Genomic DNA, 12,604 nt, shown 5'->3' with positions numbered 1-12,604 from the left:
GTGGTTATTAGGGGTGTTGAATAGAATGCCACAAAATAGTGAGCAAGTCTTATGGTTCAGTTGAAGAAGGGTCCTGGATAGCTCAAAAGCTTGCTTGTTTTGTTCCAGGTTTTGTTGTGTGTGTTTTTGCAGCATTTTAGCTGGTCCTCAAAATAAGATACTACCTGACTGTAACTTCTGGATTTTTCCTAACAGATGAGCATGCCTACTTCTGATTTTTGTATGGTCACCGGGATTTAGGTTTAGCTCAACTGGAGCCAACCATTTTTAAGAGAGTTTCAAGTAGTATTCCTGCCCATGGCTCGGGTTATTTTGTCCTATTGTTATCTCCGGGCAAATTGACTTTGGGAATGACATCAGACTTGTGAGACCTGCATTGCGAGATGCAAAAGCACCATGTACATGCAAAAGAGGTCCTCCTTTCACATCGCCCTTCAACTTTATACATATTCTCCTAATTTTGTCCTGCATTATAAAGAAATGAGAGTTTTAAAATTCCCTTTACCCCTGATTTCCCAAGAGGGTACCCAAATCGTTCCTTGGTTTTGAAGGATATTTTTAAAAGCATCTCCCACACCCCCAGTTGCCAGCAAACAGGGTCACAGACATAGAGGTCTTCTAAGCTAAGGAACATAAATTCAGAAATGATACACCTTGACTGCATGATATATTTTTTCCTGTAGTGTTGGGGAATAAACAGCAAATACAAGAGGGCATTCAGATAGGCTAGCTTTAAATTAACATATGAGGGCAATATTCAAGTTAGGGGCAGCAGCAGAGAGGCAGGAAGGAAAGACTCCTCCTCCCCCCCAACCCCCCCCCCACAGCTAGCCCAAAAAGACTACTTAAGCTGGGCTGCAGCTGTTCCCACTGAAAAAGGGGAGGGGAGGCTCTCAAATTGGAGCCTGTTAGAAATTCTGGCTTAAGTATGCTGACTGCAACTAGATTCCTATGCATGCTTACTTAGGAGTAACAAAGCAGGGTGTGTTAGGACTGCAGTCTTAGAAAGTGAGTTTGAGCATCACTTTTCTCACATGTGCAACAGAATCCTCTGCATGTTTACTTACTTACTTACATTTACTTACAAGTTTTTTTCTCATAGTTCAGACTTACTCCCCTTAGCACATTTAGAGTCTGAGCCTATGAATGTTTACTCAAAAGCTAAGTCCAAAAGAGGCTGCAAATCCATGCACATTGATTTAGAAGTCCCATTGAATTCAGCAAAATTTTCAGTGATGCTGACTGAAACCTGTAAACTTGCAAGTCCCATTGAACTCAGTGGCAGTTACTTCTGCGTAAACATGCAAGGCGGTGTTTAGGCTTCCAGGCTTACTGAGAAGTAAACTGCATTGAAATCAAAGGAATTTGCTCCTAAGTAGATTTACTTTTTGAATGGCAAGAGACTGACTGGTAGTTTCTCTACCTTTCCCAGTACATTCAGATTCTTATCTTTTTCTCTTGGTTATGAAAATATGTGATTATTTTCTGCCACTGGAAGATTTAATTTTGTTGGGGAAGGCTTCCCATAATGGATAAATAGTAATATTGCGGGCATCAATCAGATCTCTTTACGAACGCCTTTTCCCATCTCAATCTGGCGAATGAGACTTCATCCTTCCAAACCTAAACTCATTTTCCTTCAGGTTAAAGCTGCACAGCTATATGCAAATTTCCTCGGAGGTCTCATTGAACTTAAGGGCGGTTTACCTTAGAGTAAGCATGTGCAGGATTGGGTTGCATTCCTCACAATCTATTTCTGAGCAAGTGGGTTTGAAGCCCCTTACTCCTGATTCTACCCTGGGATCAATGGAACTTAGAATCCATGTGAAAAACTCCCTTAATTCCCCACCAGATGAAAATACCTCCTCAGGGGCTAGCCTTGTCCGCTTTAAAGATCTTGAGAGAGTCCCACAAAGTTACAGGCAATCCACTTAATTCTAATTTTAACCGTAATTTTACATATTGTTCCTGCTATCTGCTGGGATACCAAGGCAACACATATGTGATACATTTTTTAAAAAAAATCCTACAAGTGTATTCCTATAGCATGCTTACTTGGAAGCAAACTCATTTAAACTCAGTGATACTTACATCTGTGTATAGCATGCAAAAATCTAGCCTTATTAGTCAACCCCATTGGACAAGGTTTTTCCCTTGCGCCTAAAGATATAAAAAGGCATGCAAATGTTCTCGTTCATAACATTACTTAAATTAGATTCAGGGGAACGGGAGGCTGCAATATTGCTTCCCACCCCCAACTCCTTATCTGGAGTCCATTTTAAAACTTTGGTAATAATACTAAAAACAGACGAAAAGATGTTCTGTGTAAACGGTGAGCCTTAGTTAAGATAAAAGGGCCTGCCTTCTCCTAACTCCGACAGTCACTGGGAAAAAAGCAATAAAGATAATACAGTGAGGGGAGGCAGACAGCTTTTCTCCCAAGTTTTACTAAGCAGATTAGAGGCAGGGTGGGGACACCCCAAAATCTAACAATGAAATGTGCAATATAAAAGCTAAGCCTGAAAAAAAGATCAGATCAACTTCACTCCCATGCTGAAATTTACAAACAAATGGATTGTTTCTATTCCCCAAGCAGCACCATTAATGCAGATCTGATCCTGTGCAACTTTTACTTCAAATTAACCCCTGCTGGGTATAATGAAAATAAATAAAACACACCCCACTTCAAGTATATTTCAGTGAGGTTGGAATCCTAGCCCCCATTTACCTGAAAGCAAGCCCCATTTGGATTCAATAGGACTTGCACCTGAGTGGACATGGTAAGGATTGCACTATTGAATTCAGTGGGGATAAGTAGTCTCAGGATCACAGCTTTATTTATTACTGTTATTTAGTGTTGTTTTTATTGATTTTAAGCATTTTTATCTCTTGCCTTTCTAACAAAAATTCAAGGCTGCTTACAATTCACCCTTATTATAAAACTGACCAAAGATGATGATAATAAGCTTGAGAGCCAATGCTGATTAAGGATGCTTAGGCACTATTGACCACATATGAACTACGCAAAACAAGAAGTACAGTATATTGTAAAAGGTGGAATAAAATTATTGAAATGTGACTTGCTCCTGAGTAAGCTTACAACCCTGATCTTCCTCAAAATGCAATCCTCGGCATGTTTTACTCAGAAGCAAATCCCATCATCTTCAGTGAAGCATACTCCCTAGACAGTAGCATGCTAAAGGTACTTAGAAGCTTAGCCGACCCAATTCACACGTGATGTACTATCAGTATGTTGAAATGTAACTAAACTTTACTACAAGGAACCCATTGCATTTGCGTGTGTGTGATCTCACTTTGAAGGATGTCCTCAGACTCCAGCCCCACTAAAATAAAACTTGCACGCGGTATCCTATGTGGAAATTAACTGTGCATAGATTTCAATGGGATTTGATTTTGCACCCAGTGTGACCTCTCTTTACACAAAACTAGAAAATTTAGGTGGTAAATTTAGGGTTTAAAAGTCGCTGAAATGAATGGGCTTGAAAGTTGGTGAAGTCCAGTGCTTTCAGTGGAATGTGACTTAGTTGGATACCACCCTTAGGACCCAATCAAGGTGTGTGTCTGCTCAAATCAAACACTCTTCCAGATTTGTTTTTATTTGTGGGGAGGAAATCCTGCTTTCCTTGAAGCAAAGCGTGTTCATTTCATTTGGGGAGCTTGCTTAGAATCCATTTTTTAAAGGATTCCACTCACACCCTGGAGTAACTTTTGTTAATCCTCACACACAAGACTGCACATTTTCCTGGGAGCAGCTCCCATGCCTGGGAGTACGCCTCTGAACACGGGAGGTTTTACTTATGAGTAAACAACCACGGGGTTTTATTTGCTTGGAAGGAAGTCACGTTGAGCTCTCAACAGGACTTCCTTCAGGGCTCTAAAATAATCTTAGAGTACCCTGGGACTACGCATAGCGCACAGAGGATTCTATTTGCTTGCGACTTTATCCTTTACACGGCCGCTTGAATCGCATATCTAACATCTTTGTTATCTTACGTGCAACCCCTTGGTCCGTTTTACCTTAAACTAAACCCCACCGATTAAGAGAGATTTACGTACTTCAGAATGAACTTGAATAGGGTCCTGCAGATTCCGGGACGGAATCCTACGCACGTTTACCTCTGAATTAAGTGCCTCTGATCTCAGCGGGAATTACTTCTGAGTAGACATGCATAGGAATGCACAATACGTCCCCTCCGCTCCCCCCCCCCCAAGTAACCTCGGATTTAAATCTGATGCACAATTTCCTACAAATCCCATTGAGTTCAACCGGGATCAAGTTCGAGTAAGTATGCACAAAGGCGGCCTCACTTCGGTCTACCCTAACAAGCTATTTATTTAAAAGAGTCTACTAGACGGTTTTACTGATTTTAGTTTAAATGCGCTAGCCATGTCTTCCTTTCAAGACGACACCCTCGTCGTGAGAAGGTGAGTTCACTGGCTTACAGCAACACCTCGGTAGGCTTTTCTCATAAGAAAGTCCAATTGAAATCAAGGTGACTCTTACTTTCAAATAAATGTAGCCCTCTGGGTTGGGGGGGCTGTCACGTGTCAGTCATGGGGGCACAATCCAGAAGCTACCTAAAGTGTCTGATGGGCCACTGATTCACGCCTCCTGTGTAAACACAAGACACCCAAGCCCTGTTGATTTTAGAGCAATTTATTCCTGAGTAAATAAGGAAGATCCCCCTTTTAAAAACAGGTTATTGAACTCCTTTCATGTTGCGCTCTCTCTCCCTGTTGTTCTCACCGCCACAAAATCCGCTGTGTTTCCCCACCAATTTAAATCACAAAACAAAACCCCACCAATTTAAATCACAATGCAAATATAAACGGGGGGGGGGGGCGTTTCCTCTGGAGTAAAAATCTTACCAAACTCGAGGGAGCGTCCTTCTGGGTAAAACACGCTTTAAGGTGGCTTGTGTGTGTGTGTGTTTGGATCATTCAAGAGTGTGAAGTTCTTAAACAAAACCTCGGGTAGAGGGTTGCCCCATATTTAGCAGCCGGCGGGACTTAGACTAAGTAAACATGCCTGCTATGATCAGGTAGCGTAATCCGATGCTCTGCCTGTTTATTTCGGAAGTAACTGCGCATAGGGGTTGCAGCCTGAATTGAGAGTTAGTTAAAAAGCAATGCAACCGTTTAATTGAGCTATAATTCAAAACACACACACATATATACAAAGTTTAGTAAGCATTCCCGAGTCTTTGGGATGTTGGGGAGACACCAGACCAAGCACTCGGAATAAACAAACTAAGCGAGTGTAACTGACCAGGGTGATTCATACTGGTAGGAGTTGACAGCAGTATAAAATCGCTCTAAAATGCATTGAATAAGGCGGCCGCCGACGGGCAGGCTCTGTTCACGCGTTGCTTCGCAGTTGTGTTTTCTACCAAACACGACCAAATTTGGGTTCTAGTCCTGCCCCAACCATTTCCTCGCAGCGATATTTCTGCAGGATCCAAGGCAACTCGATGGGGTTGTATGGACTTTTCTCCCCGACGCCCCATCTAGGAGGACTGCGGCGCGGCTCTCCCTCCCTCCGACGAGCCTTTTCGCCTTTGCCCCCCAGTGAAATAAATCCCACTCTTGCCTGTCACATGCCCTTGAGTGTTGTTTTCTGGCTTTACAACTTCACCCTCACCTCCATCTTCTGTCTTTTTCTAAAACCCTGTTTCTCCTTCCAAATTTACAAACTTTGAACCAAGTCAGCTACGCACCCACCCCCAGTTTCAACAGTTTTAAGAGGCGGGGTGCAGACCAAAAGAAAGAAAGAAAGTATCCCGCAATACAAAGGCATGGAAATTTAAAATAATAGTAGATTTTGTTGTTTATGCCCCCAAATCCCACCTTTACGTTTTACGCACCATTTACTTGTAAAGAAGCCCCATTTGAACACAGCAAGGAATGTTGCGGATCAACATCCATACGCTTGTGTGGCATGTCAAATTGCAGGTAAACGACCCTGCAGCCTCATTTTTTTAGCGGGGGGTGGGGGAGGGAGTTTGTTTACTTAATTGTATGCACCTGAATTTTGGAAACGAAAAAGTCTCGCTGCCTGAGATTTACTTCACATAACAGAGCAGCTGTAAAGCGAATGAGGCCTAGTCAGAAACCAGGCTGCATTTGCCTCGCGTGCAGCGACCTGCGTTGGCTCCGGAAACTGTAAAACGCCGCCTGGACGCTGAGGGCGCTACCATAATCATCTCACTACAGTATTCACGTGCTCTTAGGAGGAACGCAAAAGTACCGACAGTAAGTATATATACATTAGGAGGCGGCAGAGAGAACGTCTGGGCGCTATGGGGCAGGAGGCACTGGTGCGCGCATGGAAACCACCAGGAATTGCTCAGCCTTAAATGGGATCCTTCCCCCACAATTCCCCCCATACAATATCCCTTGCAATCCTATCCGCTACTCTATGCCCGACTTTCCTGGGTCTATTGGGACTTACTTCCAGGTCAACTTGCCCAGGACGGCGCTGCAAACGGGAAACCTTCTTTGCATGCCTACTCCCACTGTTCAAGAGTCACCGGATTCAATGGCGCTCGTTTCCAAGTATCTCCCTCCATGGCGCGTCTAGGAGTGCGCCTACCTGCTGCTGAGGATATAGCATTTCACGTCCGCAGAAAGCAGGGTGGGGGTGGATGGGCCAGGCTGATGCTTTACTCCCAAGTAAGCCTGCTTGGGATCGAGGAATGAGGCCTCCCTGGATGTCTTGCTTGTCCAAAACGCCTTAGGCTTAAAAAGGGGCGCTCTGGTGACGTCTGAGCGGCGCGATCACCAGCACGTTTAAAAACACACACGCACTTTCCTTTTTGTTTTCCTTTTCTTAAAGGAAAGGAACCATTTATCTACACACCATCCTGAAATCTCTTTTTTTTTTTAAGCCAGCTTTTAAAAAAACGGCGGCACAGCGGAAGAGAGTAAACTTCCCTTTGCCCAACCCCCCCTTTTAAAAGTAGGTGCGTTGGAGTTTTATATAATGCATGCCTTGACATTTACACAAACAGGGAGGATTCTGGCTATATTTGTTTGTTTTAAAAAACAGATTTAGCCAAGCGATTTTAACAGTTTCTTTCAAGAGGGAAGCTAACATGCTGCTCAAAGGGCACCCAGAGAGGTCGCTTTTATTGGGATACTTACAATGCAACCTTACAAAGGTCTACTCGCAAATAAGCCCAGTTGAGTTCAGTGGGATTTACTCTCAGGCATGAGCGTGCATATAGGCGCAGCTATAACTACAAATCTGCTTTTCTGGGAGTAGGCCCCACTGACGCCAGTAGGACTTACTTCTGAGTTGACATGAGTGGGATCGCCCTGTTAAGCTGCAAGCCAACACGCACTTAGTCTGGAAGAAACTCAGTCCAGCTCTGCGGAGCCTGCATCTTTCTAAACCCACATGCCTACCAGGGACATTTAGGCAGCGTGTAAGGTTCCCTAATTTTAAAGGACGGTCTGTAAGGTGGTGAGGTGTGTGACACTTGTAGTTAAAATACACTGCTCGTATTTTTAAAAAAAACCAAAACACATAGGAAGAAGTTTTGTGGGTGGGTGTGTCTCATCATCGATATTTTAAAAGAAAATGTTCACCTTGGTTCCTCATACGTGGTGAAGGCCACCTAGAATTAGGAAGCTATTTGTTATTAAAATAATTAGAGGGAGAGGAAGAAAGTATCATTCCACCCCAAAACGTATGCCTGTTTGATTCTCAAATAAGTTACATATTTCATGCAAGTTTGGGGACCAAAGACCGGAGTGAAAGAAACATTCCGCCTTAGCTGTGTAACGCGAGGCACATTTATTTACGGGCATATGCCGGAGATTTACGTCTTCTAAATAACTTACTCCAGAGTAAGTTCACGTAGTGTGGTTGGCTTCAGAAATCCAACTCATAAAACAAATGCCAGCTGGCCACCATTGACTTGGCCAGATTTCTCTCGGCCTCAGTTTCCCCGCCTGTAACATAGTGGTGGCCTTGCTCTCTCACACACAAGCTGCTTCAAGGGCAAAACGTGGCCAGGGAAAATTATCATCCTTGATTTTAAGAACAGCGCCGTTTATATTATTGCAACTAAGCATCCTATGAGGACAACAAAAACAATGCATTTGTGTTGCTACTGTTAATGTTATCATGTTAGATCTTGATTGAAATAATGATCAAGTTGGATGGGGACCCGGTTGGTTGGTTGGCAGGCACCCGTCTGTATCTGGACACAATGGAAGACCGCGGCTTTGGAGGTGAAGTCAAACCGTTGGAGAGCTACAGCCACGACATAATCAAGCATGGCCTACCCATTTAAAAAAAAAAAATTAAGTGTCTAGATTTCCACTCAGTGCCACCACTTGGAGGATCGACCCCCACCCGGAATATTAGAAATCTAAGGTGAGTTCCCCAGTTGTACTTGGAGCGCTGCCAGTTTCTTTTAATTTTTACTGTAGGCTCTGCAGATATCAGTGGGTTTAAACTTTCCAAGTTTAAGCGTAGTTTAATATCGGAGGCTGGCGCATCTCCCCCGCCCCAACGCGCACACACTCTTTTAAATTCCCGGGGAAACTTCTTCCTACGTCGTCTTCCCCTTCCTTCCTACTCCTCCTGTACTACAGGAGGTTCAACCTGGCCACATTGGATCAAAAAGACTTCTCAAACAAGCGCTCTCCAAAGCGCGGACGCTTTTGTTTACATCCAGTTTCCCCAACTCCTCCCCGCCGCCCCGAAGGTAACGCGGGTTCAGATGAGTTGTCTGAAGTTCAAAGCCGAGGGCGAGGAAGGAACACCGTTTCTACGCAGGCGCCTCTCCCCAGAACTTTTATGTATTAGTGGCATTAATGTTTAAGGTGTTATTCTTTCGAATCCACCTCGGTCGGGAGTCTGTGACGTTCCCGAAGTAAAGGCAGAGATGTTGGCAAATGCGCATTCGCCATATATAGAGTATAGAGGGAGTTACAAAGTCCTGAAGGATAAAAAAAAACACACGCCCCTAATTTCCGACTACTATGTTGGCAAATCGATCTGGTCGTCGTTTTTGTCTTTTTTTTTTTAAGAACCGTTTTCAAAATACTTTCTCTTTCTGCTTCTAAATGGGTTTTTATTCCCACCTCCCAAGATCTCCATCTATTGCATAGTTGCAGGTCTTTGAACTCTTTTTGATTAGAACATGCCTTCTTGTGGGGGGGAGGCCTTTTAAAATGATAATTTACTTTTTTTGAAATGTGATATATAGCAACATTAGCTCTGTACTTTTTGTTTTCCGGTACGCAAAGTTGTGCGGTCGAATGATCAAGTGAATGAGTGATCTAGTGCTGTGAGTCTTGCTAGTCAGGGAGTCCTATTGAACTCAAGGGGCCTTCCTTTTGAGCAAAGATGCTTAAAGATTACGCTCTGCAAATCATCAACTCAAAACACCCAGAAGGTCAGGTAAAATTAAATAAATCATCAGATTAAAGTGAGAGTATCTAAAGTGTGATAGAAAAAAAAATACTTTGAAAAATAAAACTTACACTGGATCTTTAAAAATAATTATTAGGGAGTGTGTGGTTTTGGCAAATCCATTACAAATTCTAGATAGCAGCTTTTTTTTTAGAATGTTCAAGCTAGAATGCTATAATACCCACTTATATGTGTATTTTTTTTTTAAAAAAAAATCGTTCCCGCCCTCCATTTTCTTTTCATTCAGAACCTTGCCCAAAAGATTCATGCTCCCTCCCCAAACCTTGGCGATTCCTCTCCTCCCCTAGAAATAACAGGAGTTGAAACGCATTCGCCATCACATAGGCCCCTGTGATTAGTTTGGGGGATACATACATAAGCTCAACACAAATTGGAGGGGACGCGCGTGCACGTACATATAAGAAAGGAGAGGTTGGCTGAAGCGCAACCCAACAACTGCACATAATGTTGATCTGGACCCAACCTGGCAGGTCTCCCCTCCCTCTTTTTCTACTGGTGGTGGTGAATTCATTCCTGTAGTTTCTAGCTTGGTCCTTCCTCTTCTCCCTCCACCCACCCCCACTCTGTGCCTGGCAAAACGCTGGCGAGGTGGCAAACACTTCCTTTGGTTTGCTCCCTCCCTCTCCATCCACCACCCCCTTTTTAACCTAGCTGGGGGTCTTTACTTTGCGATGTGTGTGTGCGTGTGTGTGTGTTGCGGCGCGACGCGGTGCGGTGCGGGGGGGGGAGTGGAGAGAGAAACTCTTGACTCACAGTAATCGCTCGAGGCTTGACGCTGCTGGAACGAGAAGTCTGGCGAAGTTTCGCTGCTGTTGCTTCATCAAAAGCATCCAAGAGGGATCAGCATCCTTGTTAAAAAGACGGGTGGGGGTGGGAAATCACCCTTCCTTTCCCAAATCCTTTGAAGAAGAAGAAAAACTCGCACAAACATACAAAATAACCACCACCAAAGGATAATTTAAAAAGTGTCCGGTTCTGGTTCTATATCCTTAAAAAATGAATCTGCTTTTTAATTTTATTTTTCGGGGGGAAAAGAATACGCAGAGGGAGGGGATCCCAAATGGAGAGAGATGGTTCCTTCTAAGCTGGTCTATTCCCATAGATCTCGTTTTGTACCTTTAAGATCTCCTCTTAAAATGTTCCATTAAATAAAAAAGAGAGAGGGAGGGAGGGAGAGAGAGATAGAGAGAGAGAGAGAGAGAAGAGGGAAGAGAGAGCGCCAGTTTGGAGTCTTGACTGCCCACCCTTCTTGCCGCCCCTCCCTCCCTCTCCTCTGCTGACGTTGCTGCTGTCAGTCTTCGGGAGTTCCAACTAGTTTCTTACTTAGGATCTTCCAAGCAACCGGGGCCCCCTTCTCCTTCTATTCCCCATCTCCGCCACACTCTCCCTCAACCTGCAGTCCCCTTTCCCAAAACTGGCCCTGCCTCCTCACCCCCTTTCTCCCCCCTTTTTGCTCAGAGCACCATGGAGCCAAGCTGGGACAGCACCATCTCGTCCCTCCACCCTGAACTCCCTTCCCAATGTTTGGATGCTGCTTTCCGAAAGGGAGGGGGGTCAGAGAGGCACATCATGGTTTAAATTATAGTACATCTGGAGAGCACAGTCAGGCAAATAACATGCTCGGGGCATCAGCTAATAATACTGGCTGAACGGCAAAAGAGATAGCAGGCCTTCGGCTTTTGAGCATAAAAGCCCACATCTATATCAAGGGCCAGATATCTGGGAGGGGGGACAGGCAGTGCACACCCTGCCCCAAAAGAGGAGCCCCAAAGCACAAGCAAGGGAGAAGGGATGTAGCCCAGTAGAGGAGAATTTGCTTTGCATGAAGAAGGTCCCTGGTCCAACCCCAACATCTCCAGACAGGCCTGAAAAAGATTGCCTTCCTGAAACATTGGAGAGGTGCTGCCAGTCAGTGTAGACAGCACTGGGGCCAATGATCTGACTCAGGATTATCTTTCTGTGTCCCCAGGGCTCTCCAGTGCTCCTGCTGCAACAGGCAAGGAGGTCTGTGCCCAGTGGCGTAGCGTGGGTTGTCAGCACCCGGGGCAAGGCAAGTAATTTGCGCCCCCTAACCCATGGATTTGCGCCCCCTAACCCTAACCCCCAGATGTTGCGCCCGGTGCGGCCGGCCCCCCTGCACCCCCCACGCTACGCCACTGTCTGTGCCTTTAAAACAGCAGTACAGCAGACCAGCTATCCAACAGGTGCTGCTTCTCCTTCCTGCTGCAGGGTGTCTGTCTGTGGCATGCAGCATTGAAAGACGCTGAAACCACCAAGAACTGGCTGCACCGCACTAAATGCCCATGTACAGTGTCCTGTTTTTCTAACAGCCGCCGGCCAGTTGTCTTTGGGAAGCTCACAAGTCAGGCGTGAAAACAGTGCCCCCCTCCAGCCCCAGAGATAGACTGCCTTTGAACCTGGAAGTTCAGTTCAGCTTTCACAATTCTCTACCTCCATTCACTAATCTGCCGAATCCAAAATTTGAAAACTGTCCCCTCGGTTTCTGGCCACCTCCGCAGCTTGTGAGTGTGAATCCCATCCATTAATTATTATGAGTTGAGTGAACAAATACACCCCTGTTTGTCAATCTTGAACTGACTGCTAATTATTTCCACTGGGTGAGTCCTATGGGAGAGAGAGGGGATGAAAACAAGTTTGCCTGTCGGTCTTGCAAATTAAATTTTATACAATTTCTACCCTGATCTCCTCCCAGTAGTTGTCTTGTCACCAAGAGCTTCTCATCTTTTGTCTTCAGAAAGATGCTCCAACCTGGGTCATGTCACTTTCCCCTTTTCTGTATGTTTCACAGGTCTGTGTTTTGTTGCATTTGTATACTGCCTTTCTGCCAACGCATCCAAAATGGTTTGCAATTTTAATAATAGAGGTAAAATTTACTGTGACGGAGTCCTTTCTGGCTGGGCTGGAAGCTGATGGCACAAGCACACCCTGACCTGGGCTATCTCGCTTCTGCCCTCCCCTGAGTCACACAGATCTCTACGGCATCATACTCATAACCTGTTCCTGAATTTTAAAAAGTTGAACCTTTTCCCCCAGAGAGCCAATAAGCTGTCTGTCTGTTAATTAAGCACAATGATTTACCTGCTCTTCATCAAACAACCCTAAAACAGATTACAA

General features: G+C 44.7%; 1 protein-coding gene across 6 annotated transcripts in view; it reads right to left on the bottom strand.

Moving 5' to 3' along the window:
• Window positions 1-12,604, bottom strand: part of TBX4 (T-box transcription factor 4) — a 103,829-nt gene that overhangs the window by 56,467 nt on the left and 34,758 nt on the right. The window contains exon 2 of one of the 6 annotated variants that reach the window (XM_083715151.1): window positions 10,223-10,368. The exons of 2 other annotated variants lie outside the window; for them this stretch is intronic. Coding sequence is in view for 1 of the 4 variants with exons in the window: in XM_083715150.1 (XP_083571276.1) it covers window positions 6,614-6,634 (21 nt within the window). In the remaining 3 variants the exon portion in view is untranslated. 3 more of the 6 variants (XM_083715150.1, XM_083715152.1, XM_083715153.1) reach the window with 3 other exon arrangements.

The sequence above is a fragment of the Podarcis gaigeae genome (genome assembly GCF_964106915.1).
Source record: "Podarcis gaigeae genome assembly, chromosome: 15".
Taxonomy (NCBI): Eukaryota; Metazoa; Chordata; class Lepidosauria; order Squamata; family Lacertidae; genus Podarcis; species Podarcis gaigeae.
Note: the sequence above shows the minus strand (reverse complement) of the source record. Positions and strands in the feature narration are given on the sequence as shown.